The sequence below is a fragment of the Amblyomma maculatum genome, chromosome 1 (assembly GCF_055883805.1).
Source record: "Amblyomma maculatum isolate TAMU_Amacu chromosome 1, ASM5588380v1, whole genome shotgun sequence".
Taxonomy (NCBI): domain Eukaryota; kingdom Metazoa; phylum Arthropoda; class Arachnida; order Ixodida; family Ixodidae; genus Amblyomma; species Amblyomma maculatum.
Genome location: NC_139344.1, coordinates 277,554,314 through 277,567,855, shown reverse-complemented (window position 1 = coordinate 277,567,855; position 13,542 = coordinate 277,554,314). Strand labels below are relative to the sequence as shown.

At 46.8% G+C, this 13,542-nt stretch overlaps 1 protein-coding gene across 1 annotated transcript in view; it reads left to right on the top strand.

The window, feature by feature from the left end:
• The window catches only part of LOC146206624 (uncharacterized), a 43,673-nt gene that overhangs the window by 19,270 nt on the left and 10,861 nt on the right, over positions 1-13,542 (top strand). The window contains exon 3 of the mRNA XM_084575498.1: positions 8,254-8,399. Coding sequence (XP_084431624.1) covers positions 8,254-8,399 — 146 coding nt within the window. The remainder of the gene's footprint in view (positions 1-8,253; positions 8,400-13,542) is intronic.

Here is a 13,542-nt window from a genome sequence, read left to right as displayed (position 1 = left end):
TATAATGATATGTTTGAGATGGAAAGAAAGTACGTTGTGCGAAGCTAATTCGAAAAGCTTAATGGTTGCACATGGAATAATAATAATAATAATAATAATAATAATAATAATAATAATAATAATAATAATAATAATAATAATAATAATAATAATAATAATAATAATAATAATAATCACATCGAAATCGTGAGCGCCGTAACCACTGCGCCACCTGTTCCCAAGGACGCGGGATCGAATCCCGGCCTCGGAGGCCGCTTTTCGATGGAGGCGAAAAGCAAGGCGCCCGTGTGCTGTGCGATGTCAGTGCACGTTAAAGAACCCCAGGTGGTCGAAATTTCCGGAGTCCTCCTCTACGGCGTCTCTCATAGCCTGAGTTGCTTTAGGACATTAAACCCCACAAACCAAACCAAACCAAACCGAAATTGTGAGTTTTCCCGGTCCCATTGTTCGTTCCTCTGTCTGCTTTCGAGCCAGTAGGGCAGTTTTAAGGGTGCGTGGGCCCGCATGGATAATTTCTGAGTTGAAACCTCGGTAGAGGTAAATAACTAGTAATGGATAGAAGACAATTTTCGGAAGCGGAACAAGCGTGGTTAAAGGAGCTGCAGGCAGAATTGCAGAGGCCAAATGGAGGATATGCGCTCAGTTTTGGGTGCAGTATGCTCGATTTGGACCGCTCGATTCAAATTGCACTAGCGGAGTGTCATAAAGCTGATCGGAAGATCGCTATGGCAACACGGTGGATGAGGGCAGTGGACGCAGAAATGCCCGACATAGAACCAGCAGTTACGCCACCGGACGTGGAAAACAATTACTCAGGCAGGTCGCCAAAGGATCAGAAAAACAGCCATGAAGAAACAGTGGACAACCAGTCGGTTAGCAGTAGCATCTCTTGTGTAGGTCTCGTCAAGCCTCCAGAAAGCTTTTTGCCTACACCCGTAGCATTGTGTATGCGATCCTGAAATAAACTTCTGATTCTTATTCTGATTCTTTGTCAGGGAAAGCTGCAGAAAAGACAGGAAGCGTGGCTGGGCTTCCGGCCGGGCGCGAAAACAGAGCAGCTTTACCGCCGCTCTGGGGGGCCAGCAATGAAAACGAGCAGCCCAGCTCTGGTGGCACGAGTGTAATCGAAACAATCGATTTTAAAGTGTCTGATGGCAAACTAGACAACTGCCAATTACTGACATGCTATTTGAGTGAGGATATTGAGGCTTCTCCAGCGCCAAGCGATCAAGAGGAAAGCGGCCAGGTATCAGCAAGAATCGAGCCAGCTAGGTTCCCATGAAAGAGATTCTACGGGGCCTCAAAAGCAGCCTCAGGCGAGCTCCGAGAAGGAGCAGTTCGCACAGCTTGAAACTCTCGAGGACAATGAATGTTATGTGGTCGAGCTAGCGGCCGGCGGAAATTCATCGTGGTCGCAAGGATGTACTCTGGCTGACTCTGTTCACAGCAAGAGCTTTCCATCCGAGGCTGAGGAGGGAGAGGGGCGAGCGAGGCAAAATTCAGACAGTGCTAGACAGGTTTCAAATATACTCGACTCAGCTCAGGTCGCGTCGCCCGAGAGCAAAGAGGGGCCGCCAGACAAATTTGAGTCAAGTGACAGCAAATCAGTTCCTCCAGTTGGAGGGTTAGATGTTGCCACGAGACCGGAAAAAGCCTGTGAAGCAGGGCACGACATTCCTAATGTTAGTGCCGAAGAGAATGGGGCGAAAGGCGCCCACCGAGGTCAAGTGCGAGTAGACAGGTGTATAGCTCACACATTGCATGCACACCTGAGGTACCGTTCTATCTACTGTTCAGCACGCCAGATCAAGCGTCGCACGGGTTGCGTTAGCTCCTGCAAAGATGGTGAACAAGGAAAGGTACAAGACGCATTGTCGCGGTACAACGTGCAGAGCGTGCCCTCAAGAGCATCACAGGCTGAGTGTCTAGGCCCTAGTGATAGCCAGGAGGTCTTCGACCCCAGGGGACACCAGCGGTTGAGTTTTCACTCTGTTGCGACTACTGTACAAGCCAATCGCACGCCGGCTCGAGCGCACACAGCGGCAGGGGGTGCGACCGGGAGACTTAGGTTTGTCCGCGGACGAGACACTGGCGCTAATGAGTGCTGAAACCTTGCAGGTGTGCGTGTATGTGTGGGTGTTCGCGAGGATAACCAGGGTGTGCGCGAACCTTAGAATTGATGCCTGCGCATGAACTTGAACTTTGTGTGAGGCGAAACTTGTGCATGCAAATTGTGTGTGTGTGTGAAGTGATCACTCTAGTATTTTAGTTTTGTTTTGCTTTCTATGCCTGTGCGCATGGTGTTTTGTTTGTTGTTGTTGTGCCCCTGCAATATCTGGTTATTGTTCGTCCGGATGCCGTGTTGCAGTCGCATTCGGGTAGTATAGTGCATACATCTGAGGGGGCGCTAGGGTTCATCGGTCCCTTGAATGAGTTATTTCTAAACGGCGCCATTGGGCCCCATGTAGAATCTTAGAAGGCGCGTGTAAGGGACTGATGGGCACAACGGATTAGCGCGAGAAGTTGGGGAAAGTCTTGGCAGTCTTGTAGCATGAGTGGACGCAGGTGGTGCGCATAAGGAGGGCGCCGCGAGGCGCGGGGTACGTTACTAGCTGAATGACAGGCAGTAAGTCTCCGAAGAGGGAGACATAAGGTCTCTTCGATTTGGCTTGCACTGGCTGCAAGTTCTGAAAAGTTCTGCACTGGTGCCAGGCGGTCACGTGAGCGTGCAGTGTCAGTTGCGACACTGGCGTGCAGCGGCAGCTGTCAAAACGAGTACGCAAGTGTATACGATTCTGCAATCTAGCAGACGCGTGCGGGCGCATCATGTATCGCGTGCTTCAACTTCGAAGCCATGGCTGCCGTATGCCTACAGCACTCGATCGGAAAGTGACGATGACTAACAGTGACGCTGACTGCGATCAATTGACCAAAGTACGCGCGAATGCACGATCATTATATCGGCCGGTCTGCGAAGATGCCATTCATGCGCATGGGCACGAGAGAATTAACATTGTAAGCAGTTGCCACGAGTATTAGTTTAATTATGATAGTTTAATTAAAAATGCCTAACGTGACCCTTGATTGGTTTCCGCGAACTTCTGTCCAAAAGCACTAACTGCTGAAAAGACGCACGTACCTCATTGCGCGCTCTCAGACGACGCGTGGGCGACAAGTTTGATGTCGCTCGCTGAGTCGCTGCGCACGCTATCACGTTGCACACACACTTGGCCCGAAAGAAACTCAATATATCGTAACTGACTTCTGTTCGCAGCTACCCGTCTTCTTAGGTCACAACACGATTTAAAAAAAATACTACTAGGACCACGCGCGCGAAGGTGCCGTATCGCGGCCACGTACCACAGCATATGCGGCCACAACTATGTAATACCGCTCCTCCATTAACAAAATGTCAATCACCAGCATGCAGCCCAAATACCCTGTATACGCAACCATTCGCGGATACATTAGCAGCGAACCGTCCGGTATCTGAAGGAGACGGACTTCACAAAGCTCTGCAGAACGACGCGCAGCGAGCGGCGCGTACGCCATGCTGCACTTTTTTCTACACCTTCTCTGGAGCGAGTGCAGGATGGGCGAGAACTCCTGCAGAACTAGCCTTGCACCTTGACAACACGAGGAGATAAGTGCAGACGGCGGTGCTGCACTACTTGAACTAGTGCAGCTGGTGCAGCCAAATCGAAGAGACCTATAGACAGCACTGCACAACACCTTGAGCGCGCCGTCTCGACCCCGCAGTCGCAGGTGAGGCGCCCATTCACGCCAGCACCTTATGGAATGTGGTGGCGAGCACCTAACAAAAGCGGTACGGCCGTATCGACAGGCGAGCGGGGGCAGGACCACTGACCGCCCTTTTCTTTTTCTTTTGCGCTGCTAAGTCGGGGTTGCGATTTTGGCAAGTCACGGAAAGCGAGGGGTGAGAGACGGCAGCTGTATAGCGTTGCAACCGCCAGGTATACGGTGTAATGCAGGAAGGACGTGACCCTAGGAGTTTTGCGTTCCTTTTTTTTTTCTTTCAGTGAGAGAGTGTTTAGTCCTCTTAAAGTTGAAGTGGGAGCTGTACGTCGCAACGAATCAATCAGGCTGATGTTTGTTGTGATTGAACGGTGTGTAAATTAGAGCTGGGCCTCACGGGGATAAAACAGAGCCCGAAGGCGCGGTCCGGCGTTCTGGCTAGGTTAGATGCGCTGCATCTTCGGCTATGCCGAGGTGGGAAAATTTCCTTCTTAGCCAGTTCCACTTTGCATCTCTGTTGTACATGTTGTAAATATTTGCTGTGTATATAAATATCCAGTTATTATTCTCGCAAACTCCTGCACTCAAGTCTTCACTACATACCGTCTCCGATGGGGCGCCTCTGGCGCAAGGAACCTCCGCTGAACCACGTATACTGTCTCTGACGGCGCACCCCTGGTGCACAGAGCAAAAAGAACGAACAACAAAACTTCACTCTATTCACACGGTGATGCCAGATGCTTGAACCGTGAACAAATTCCGTATCTGAGTACTTTGTAGGCCAACGAATAAACCAAGTTTTCTTACAAAGGTACGAACGCTTTGATACGATACAATCCAACAACAAGACTAATAACGATAGTATTTGTCTGCCTTCGCCTTGCCTCCCTCCCTAGAAAAAATAAAACATATTACGGTACGAGAAACGCCATTGAATAAGAGCGTACTGCATTAGCAATCTTAGGGTAGTCTCTCTCTCTCTCTCTCTCTCTCTCTCTCTCTCTCTCTCTCTCTCTCTCTCTCTCTCTCTCACACACACACACACACACACACACACACACACACACACACACACACACACACACACACACACACACACACACACACACACACACACACACACACACACACACACACACACACACACACACACACATATATATATATATAATATATGCAGATCAATTAAGGGGAAATGAGGGTGCTCGTTATAATACATGAAGGAAAGAAGCCAACAGTCGGCGAGGCCAAGGAAAGCGTAGGGGATGTTACTTTATGTCCTTTTTTTTTAATGTTTTACTTGGATAATCAAAGAAATTAGTGATCTAATCTTCTTTAGGGGAAGATAATTAAACACAAAGTAGCAGAAAAAACAACGTGCCGATGGTGGGAACCGAACCCACGAAGGACATAAAGTAACATCCCCTACGCTTTCCTTGGCCTCGCCGACTGTTGGCTTCTTTCCTTCATGTATTATAACGAGCACCCTCATTTCACCTTAATTGATCTGCTTGTAGCTTACGGGGGTCTCGGTTCTGGCAGTCTTGACGCCATAGGTAGCGTAAGAGGGTTCTAGCACAGCTTTCGCCCTCGCTCTTGATCACGTTCTACGTGACGCTGGCGGTAACAAAGGACGTTCTACGTCCGCCGCTATGGCTGAGGGTGGCGCTGGTGAACACTCTCAAGGTTCGTATACAGACAACATAAATACCCAAGCAAGTAGCAGGGGGGACAGCGGCCGATGCAGTTCAGTTGGAAGAGCACCGGACGCGATATTCGGAGGTCGTGGGTTCGGTTCCCACCATCGGCACGTTGTTTTTTCTGCTACTTTGTGTTTAATTATCTTCCCCTAAACAAGATTAGATTACTAATTTCTTTGATTATCCAAGTAAAACATTAAAAAAAAGGACATAAAGTAACATCCCCTACGCTTTCCTTGGCCTCGCCGACTGTTGGCTTCTTTCCTTCATATATATATATATATATATATATATATATATATATATATATATATATATATATATATATATATATATATATATATATATATATATATATATATATATATATATATATATATATATATATTTATATACATATATATATATATATACATATATATATATATATATATATATATATATATATATATATATATATATATATATATATATATATATACATACATACATACATACACGCACACACGCACGCGTTTAGTGGGTGTTTTGCTTTTCGTCTCCATAAAGATGCGGAGTGCGGCCATGCATTCTTCACAAGGATATTATTGGACAAGTATATGTAGATTTTTTGTTTTCCTGCCCTTGCTCAGACAGGCTATTGTGGCTCATTTGCAGGCGATAGTGTCTTTGTGTGTGATTAGGCAAATATCTTGTCCCAAGAGCTAATTGCTAAAATAAGCCCTATTTAAAATGTCTGTATTCATGCAAGTGCACAATCGCTTTAAATAGAATCACATGCACTAAATTTCTTTACCAAGCATTTGCTTCTGTCGGCACTTTAACTGTGCCCTCCTCTGCTGAGAAAAAATATTTTGTCAGATTTTTCTCCCATCTTCATTTCTTATTATGTGCCATTTAGTAATATTATTTATTTTAGCAATTCTATCAGTCCTATTCAGGACTAAGATAGGAGTGGGTTTGTTACATTAAAGTGCACACATTTTAGTAAAATAAAGAAGGTACGCATGAAACACAGTCATGACTAAAGAAAAACAATCGTGAACAGCATACCCACAAGCGCCAATTCAGTATTTCAGATAACCGAAAGAATTACTCACCTCTTGGCATACGCCATGTTATAGGTAAGTTTATTACAATCTCGCTTCAGACACAGTAGCTAGCGCACGTGGAAGACGAATACAGAAGGTAGGTGGACAATTCCTCGTGCGCTACTACATCCGAAGCTAACAACCAACTAGGCCAATTAAGAGCCTTGGTAGTACAGTCTGGCGCTCTTTCGATGTAAAAGGAATACTTCATGCTGTTTTCTGGAAATATTTTTTTCTTCTACGTTCGTTTTTGTTGCTCGATGTGGACTAGTTTATAAACCGTTGGATGTTAACCAGGACTATGTTATTTACGATGGAATAAAAAAGCGTTAAGCGTTTCTTTTTTTCGCCTTAACTCTACATTTTCAAGGAGTTCGCGCAGACGGACTGCCGGGCGCGCGTGGGCCTGGCTGAGTCTAGGTAGCGCGGGACCAGGTCGGGCCTGCTCCATGTCAGCGTGGGCTCGAGCCGGGCCCGGGCTGAGCCAGGGTCGGAAAATCAGGCCTGTGCAGGGCTCTAAACATATAGTATTAGGGGGGAGAGAGTCAGGTGAGAGAGTGCGGTCGCACGTGACGCAGGAGACAGCAGCTGTAAGTTACTGCAGTCCTTCGCAATGAAGGGGAGGCAGTTCGGCTGACGATTATGTTGTTGAATCACTGGCCGCGGCCGGAGGGCACTTCGTGTGGGCGGGAGACCTCAATATCTTTTCACTGCATGTTAACACAGGTATTCAAACAAGTGTATTGGGCGTAACTGCGCATAAGGGTTGCCGATGAACGACTCAATATAACGTCCAGTTTGGGGAATATACTGTCCAGCTAATCAACTAAGAGGGAGAATCATCGCGCATGACTGAAGACGTGAGGAGGCAAAGCATACAGTTAGCATGGAAATTGATAGTGTAGGAAGGGCGTAAAAGCTTTTCTATAGCGGCAGTCATGTACTAAAGGCAATTTTTCTCCTGCTACGGGTCTAACTAAGCAGGCGCTGGCGGTAGTCAATGAATGTGAATAAAATGTCCCAATCTGTCTGCACCTGTGCCAGTCTTATAAGTAAAAGCCAAAACGCATGCTCAAAAATTTTCGTACCTTTCATCATCATCAGCCTGACTATACCCACTGCAGGGCGAAGGCCTCTCCCATATTTCTCCACTTAACCCGGTTCTGTGCTAGCTGCATCCACTTGACCCCTGCGAACTTTTTAACCTCATCCGCCCACCTAACTTTCTGCCGCCCCCTGCTACGCTTTCCTTTCCTTGGAATCCAGTTTGTTACCATAAGCGACCATCGGTTATCCTCTCTTCGCACTACATGTCCTGCCCATGTCCATTTCTTCTTAATTTTCACTAGAATGTCGGTAACGAGTTATTTCTCTGACCCCCTCTGCACGCTTCCTATCTCTTAATGTTACCCCTACCGTACCTTTGCGTGATACCAATCTTTTTAAATCGACCGGATAATGTATACTTCATGGCTAAGTGTTCGCAAAGAATGGTGGACTGACTTCAAACGTGCATTATCGACCATAAACTTCCACGGAGTGTTGTGGTTGCATACGATAGCCTAAAGCAAATGATTTTATTTTCTACTAAGTTATCGGGCCCAACGCATAGCAATCCCTCATGACTGAAATTCAAGTTTTTAATCTGAATGGTCTTGGTCTTAAGTGTAAATATGAAGTTTTGTAGCAGGGATTCCCTTCTGCAGAAAATGTCCTGGAAGCAATCATCAAGTACCTGTCGACTGAGGACCTGCTGGCATGTCGCAGAGTGTGCCGGGCGTGGAAGCGCATCATCGAGAGGCCCCAGCATTGGGTACACATTGAACTCAGCCATACCACTGTTTCTTCGGAAGTAAGCACAATATCTTCCAGCCACTACGTAAATATTTAACACATTCCTCTACGAAAACGAGAACCCCTCCTAAGCCACCCTCCCTCTCCCCCCCCCCCCTTTATAACGAAATTATTTCATTAAACCGCTCCTTTCTTCAAGATAGCACGGTGTCCAATAGAACTGCAAATACTTAGAGAGCATTATTAGAAATATACAAGTGGCGAACATTGTTAATTATGAGAGGTAATCTGCAGAAATTGGCGAAGCCCCGACAGCTAGTGCGGATAAATATTGATGATGACCTATCACTTTACGTCATTTTTCAACTAGTAAGACTAAAAAGCGCGGCAAATAAGACGGCCCCGGTGCTACGCCTGCTTCTGTCATCCGCACTGCCATACGTATCACGCACTTATAAAGGAATGGGCGAAAATCATAATATAGCGACGGGGGGGGGGGGGGGGGGGGCATATGCATGATTTAAACCAACTAAGTTAAGCTCGAAAAAACATAATGTAGCAGGAACTAGGGCTGGGATAAAAAATATGCAGACGGTTTAACACGACTATTCACGGAATATCGTGCTATAGCATTGGCCTCCCTCGGTTCTCGCTGCTGCAGTCGTCTCGCACGTTGTAGTTCCCACCGTCGCACGCCATGATACTCTTCGCCAAAGAACTCGAACGGCCCCGGAATAGCATCCATGCTAACTCGAGAAGCATAGCCACGGCAGAAAATGTTCAAACACGCCTAGGTGCAAATGAGAAACGAGCAGAGAAACTGGGGAGGATCACGTGACAAAAAAGTGACGTAGAACCTACGTAACGCTGCGTATTGCCAATCTGGTCCTCCTTGCCCTCTCAACACGTTTCTTTCTTTTTGAACTTTTTCCCTCTATGCTTTTTTCCCCGCCGCTTTAATGACCAGGTGGAGAGCGTGGGGAAGTAGGCGCATTCTTGCCCTCTGCATGCTTTTCGTTGGCGATTTTTTTTTTACCCACTAGCGACGGGCGCTCCGGCGCTGTGATTCTTCTGCATGCTATTTTGGTTTTCTTTTACTTTTTTTCCCTCCCTTCCTAACTAGAGGTGGCGAATTCAGGCGCCAGTGAGGTGGCTTTGCAGTGACACGGGGGTATCCAAAACTTTGCTACCGCTTCGTTTCAGAAACTCGGCTTGACGACCTGCCATTGTAACGAAAAGATGAAAGACAAAAAAACAAGTAAGCACGTAGGCGTGCCATCTCCTTGAGCTGCGCTCGCTGCTCGATTTCTGACGCTGCTCTCCGCGCGTGGTACTTTGTACACGGTCTCTCAGTATGAAAGGTTGCTATCAGTTTGCTCAAAAATACTGTTTTTTTCTCTACTAAAGTCGAAAATTACTTTTACATGTGCCAAAATTAATTCTAGACCGTAAAACAGGAAAAACGTATGCCGGTCACATAGAATGACGGAGTAACAATTAACTTAATTTGAATGATATCACTTTGTTCCTTTTCATATTGAACAATCCTACAATCCTGTGTAGACCATGAAAGTTAACTCCTCTATATTTGCGCTACGTAAAACAAGGCGAGGTCGTGGATGAGCTAAGAGGTAAGTGCGTGTAATAGAAACAGGTAGAAAGCTGGTGAAATGAATTGAAAAAAAAAAGACACGGTACATATGAAAGCACGTTACAACCTAGGACATCCAATGTAGGGTAGCCCGGAAATGAAAATCGAGATAGGGCGTGGTTAGCGGAATTTCAGGTAGGCATATGAGACCTCTAGCTATAGCAAGGCTTCTTGCGAATTATAGGTGTGCAATTAACAAACAACGGGGAATGAGCTTTTCAGCGCGCGCACAGCGCCTCCGAAACCTCTTCTCTGGTAAGCACGCGCACACACAAAAAAAAAGGTAAGGGGGGGGGGGGGGTTGCGAAGAAAATATGGGCTTCCTCCTGTACGCCAGGTGACCACTCCCCCATTCACCCCACCCGGTCTCAAAAACACAAGGAAAAACGTTCGAAAGAAAAAGCGTTCAGAAAGAGCAAGGATGCTCACACTCCCCATTCACCCCACCCGGTCTCAAAACACAAGGAAAAACGTTCGAAAGAAAAAGCGTTTAGAAAGAGCAAGGATGCTCACACTCCCCATTCACCCCACCCGGTCTCAAAACACAAGGAAAAACGTTCGAAAGAAAAAGCGTTCAGAAAGAGCAAGGATGCTCACACTCCCCATTCACCCCACCCGGTCTCAAAACACAAGGAAAAACGTTCGAAAGAAAAAGCGTTCAGAAAGAGCAAGGATGCTCACACTCCCCATTCACCCCACCCGGTCTCAAAAACACAAGGAAAAACGTTCGAAAGAAAAAGCGTTCAGAAAGAGCAAGGATGCTCACACTCCCCATTCACCCCACCCGGTCTCAAAACACAAGGAAAAACGTTCGAAAGAAAAAGCGTTCAGAAAGAGCAAGGATGCTCACACTCCCCATTCACCCCACCCGGTCTCAAAAACACAAGGAAAAACGTTCGAAAGAAAAAGCGTTCAGAAAGAGCAAGGATGCTCACACTCCCCATTCACCCCACCCGGTCTCAAAAACACAAGGAAAAACGTTCGAAAGAAAAAGCGTTCAGAAAGAGCAAGGATGCTCACACTCCCCATTCACCCCACCCGGTCTCAAAAACACAAGGAAAAACGTTCGAAAGAAAAAGCGTTCAGAAAGAGCAAGGATGCTCACACTCCCCATTCACCCCACCCGGTCTCAAAACACAAGGAAAAACGTTCGAAAATGTACCGTCTTTACCAAAAGTAACCAGGGTGGAAGGTTTCCTTCTGGGCCTTGCAAAAACGCCTTCACGGCACCTATCAGACCTTAAATCCCTTCATTAGTAAGAACAGCCTTCGTACTTCGCTTTTAAGACCAGACTCCGCAGCCTGGTTACTTTTGGCAAAGACGTTACAAGTAAGCGTTCAGAAAGAGCAAGGATGCTCACACTCCCCATTCACCCCACCCGGCCTCAAAACACAAGGAAAAACGTTCGAAAGAAAAAGCGTTCAGAAAGAGCAAGGATGCTCACACTCCCCATTCACCCCACCCGGTCTCAAAACACAAGGAAAAACGTTCGAAAGAAAAAGCGTTCAGAAAGAGCAAGGATGCTCACACTCCCCATTCACCCCACCCGGTCTCAAAAACACAAGGAAAAACGTTCGAAAGAAAAAGCGTTCAGAAAGAGCAAGGATGCTCACACTCCCCATTCACCCCACCCGGTCTCAAAACACAAGGAAAAACGTTCGAAAGAAAAAGCGTTCAGAAAGAGCAAGGATGCTCACACTCCCCATTCACCCCACCCGGTCTCAAAACACAAGGAAAAACGTTCGAAAGAAAAAGCGTTCAGAAAGAGCAAGGATGCTCACACTCCCCATTCACCCCACCCGGTCTCAAAACACAAGGAAAAACGTTCGAAAGAAAAAGCGTTCAGAAAGAGCAAGGATGCTCACACTCCCCATTCACCCCACCCGGTCTCAAAAACACAAGGAAAAACGTTCGAAAGAAAAAGCGTTCAGAAAGAGCAAGGATGCTCACACTCCCCATTCACCCCACCCGGTCTCAAAAACACAAGGAAAAACGTTCGAAAGAAAAAGCGTTCAGAAAGAGCAAGGATGCTCACACTCCCCATTCACCCCACCCGGTCTCAAAAACACAAGGAAAAACGTTCGAAAGAAAAAGCGTTCAGAAAGAGCAAGGATGCTCACACTCCCCATTCACCCCACCCGGTCTCAAAACACAAGGAAAAACGTTCGAAAGAAAAAGCGTTCAGAAAGAGCAAGGATGCTCACACTCCCCATTCACCCCACCCGGTCTCAAAACACAAGGAAAAACGTTCAAAAGAAAAAGCGTTCAGAAAGAGCAAGGATGCTCACACTCCCCATTCACCCCACCCGGTCTCAAAAACACAAGGAAAAACGTTCGAAAGAAAAAGCGTTCAGAAAGAGCAAGGATGCTCACACTCCCCATTCACCCCACCCGGTCTCAAAACGCAAGGAAAAACGTTCGAAAGAAAAAGCGTTCAGAAAGAGCAAGGATGCTCACACTCCCCCTTCACCCCACCCGGTCTCAAAAACACAAGGAAAAACGTTCGAAAGAAAAAGCGTTCAGAAAGAGCAAGGATGCTCACACTCCCCATTCACCCCACCCGGTCTCAAAACACAAGGAAAAACGTTCGAAAGAAAAAGCGTTCAGAAAGAGCAAGGATGCTCACACTCCCCATTCACCCCACCCGGTCTCAAAACACAAGGAAAAACGTTCGAAAGAAAAAGCGTTCAGAAAGAGCAAGGATGCTCACACTCCCCATTCACCCCACCCGGTCTCAAGAACACAAGGAAAAACGTTCGAAAGAAAAAGCGTTCAGAAAGAGCAAGGATGCTCACACTCCCCATTCACCCCACCCGGTCTCAAAACACAAGGAAAAACGTTCGAAAGAAAAAGCGTTCAGAAAGAGCAAGGATGCTCACACTCCCCATTCACCCCACCCGGTCTCAAAAACACAAGGGAAAACGTTCGAAAGAAAAAGCGTTCAGAAAGAGCAAGGATGCTCACACTCCCCATTCACCCCACCCGGTCTCAAAACACAAGGAAAAACGTTCGAAAGAAAAAGCGTTCAGAAAGAGCAAGGATGCTCACACTCCCCATTCACCCCACCCGGTCTCAAAACACAAGGAAAAACGTTCGAAAGAAAAAGCGTTCAGAAAGAGCAAGGATGCTCACACTCCCCATTCACCCCACCCGGTCTCAAAACACAAGGAAAAACGTTCGAAAGAAAAAGCGTTCAGAAAGAGCAAGGATGCTCACACTCCCCATTCACCCCACCCGGTCTCAAAAACACAAGGAAAAACGTTCGAAAGAAAAAGCGTTCAGAAAGAGCAAGGATGCTCACACTCCCCATTCACCCCACCCGGTCTCAAAAACACAAGGAAAAACGTTCGAAAGAAAAAGCGTTCAGAAAGAGCAAGGATGCTCACACTCCCCATTCACCCCACCCGGTCTCAAAACACAAGGAAAAACGTTCGAAAGAAAAAGCGTTCAGAAAGAGCAAGGATGCTCACACTCCCCATTCACCCCACCCGGTCTCAAAACACAAGGAAAAACGTTCGAAAGAAAAAGCGTTCAGAAAGAGCAAGGATG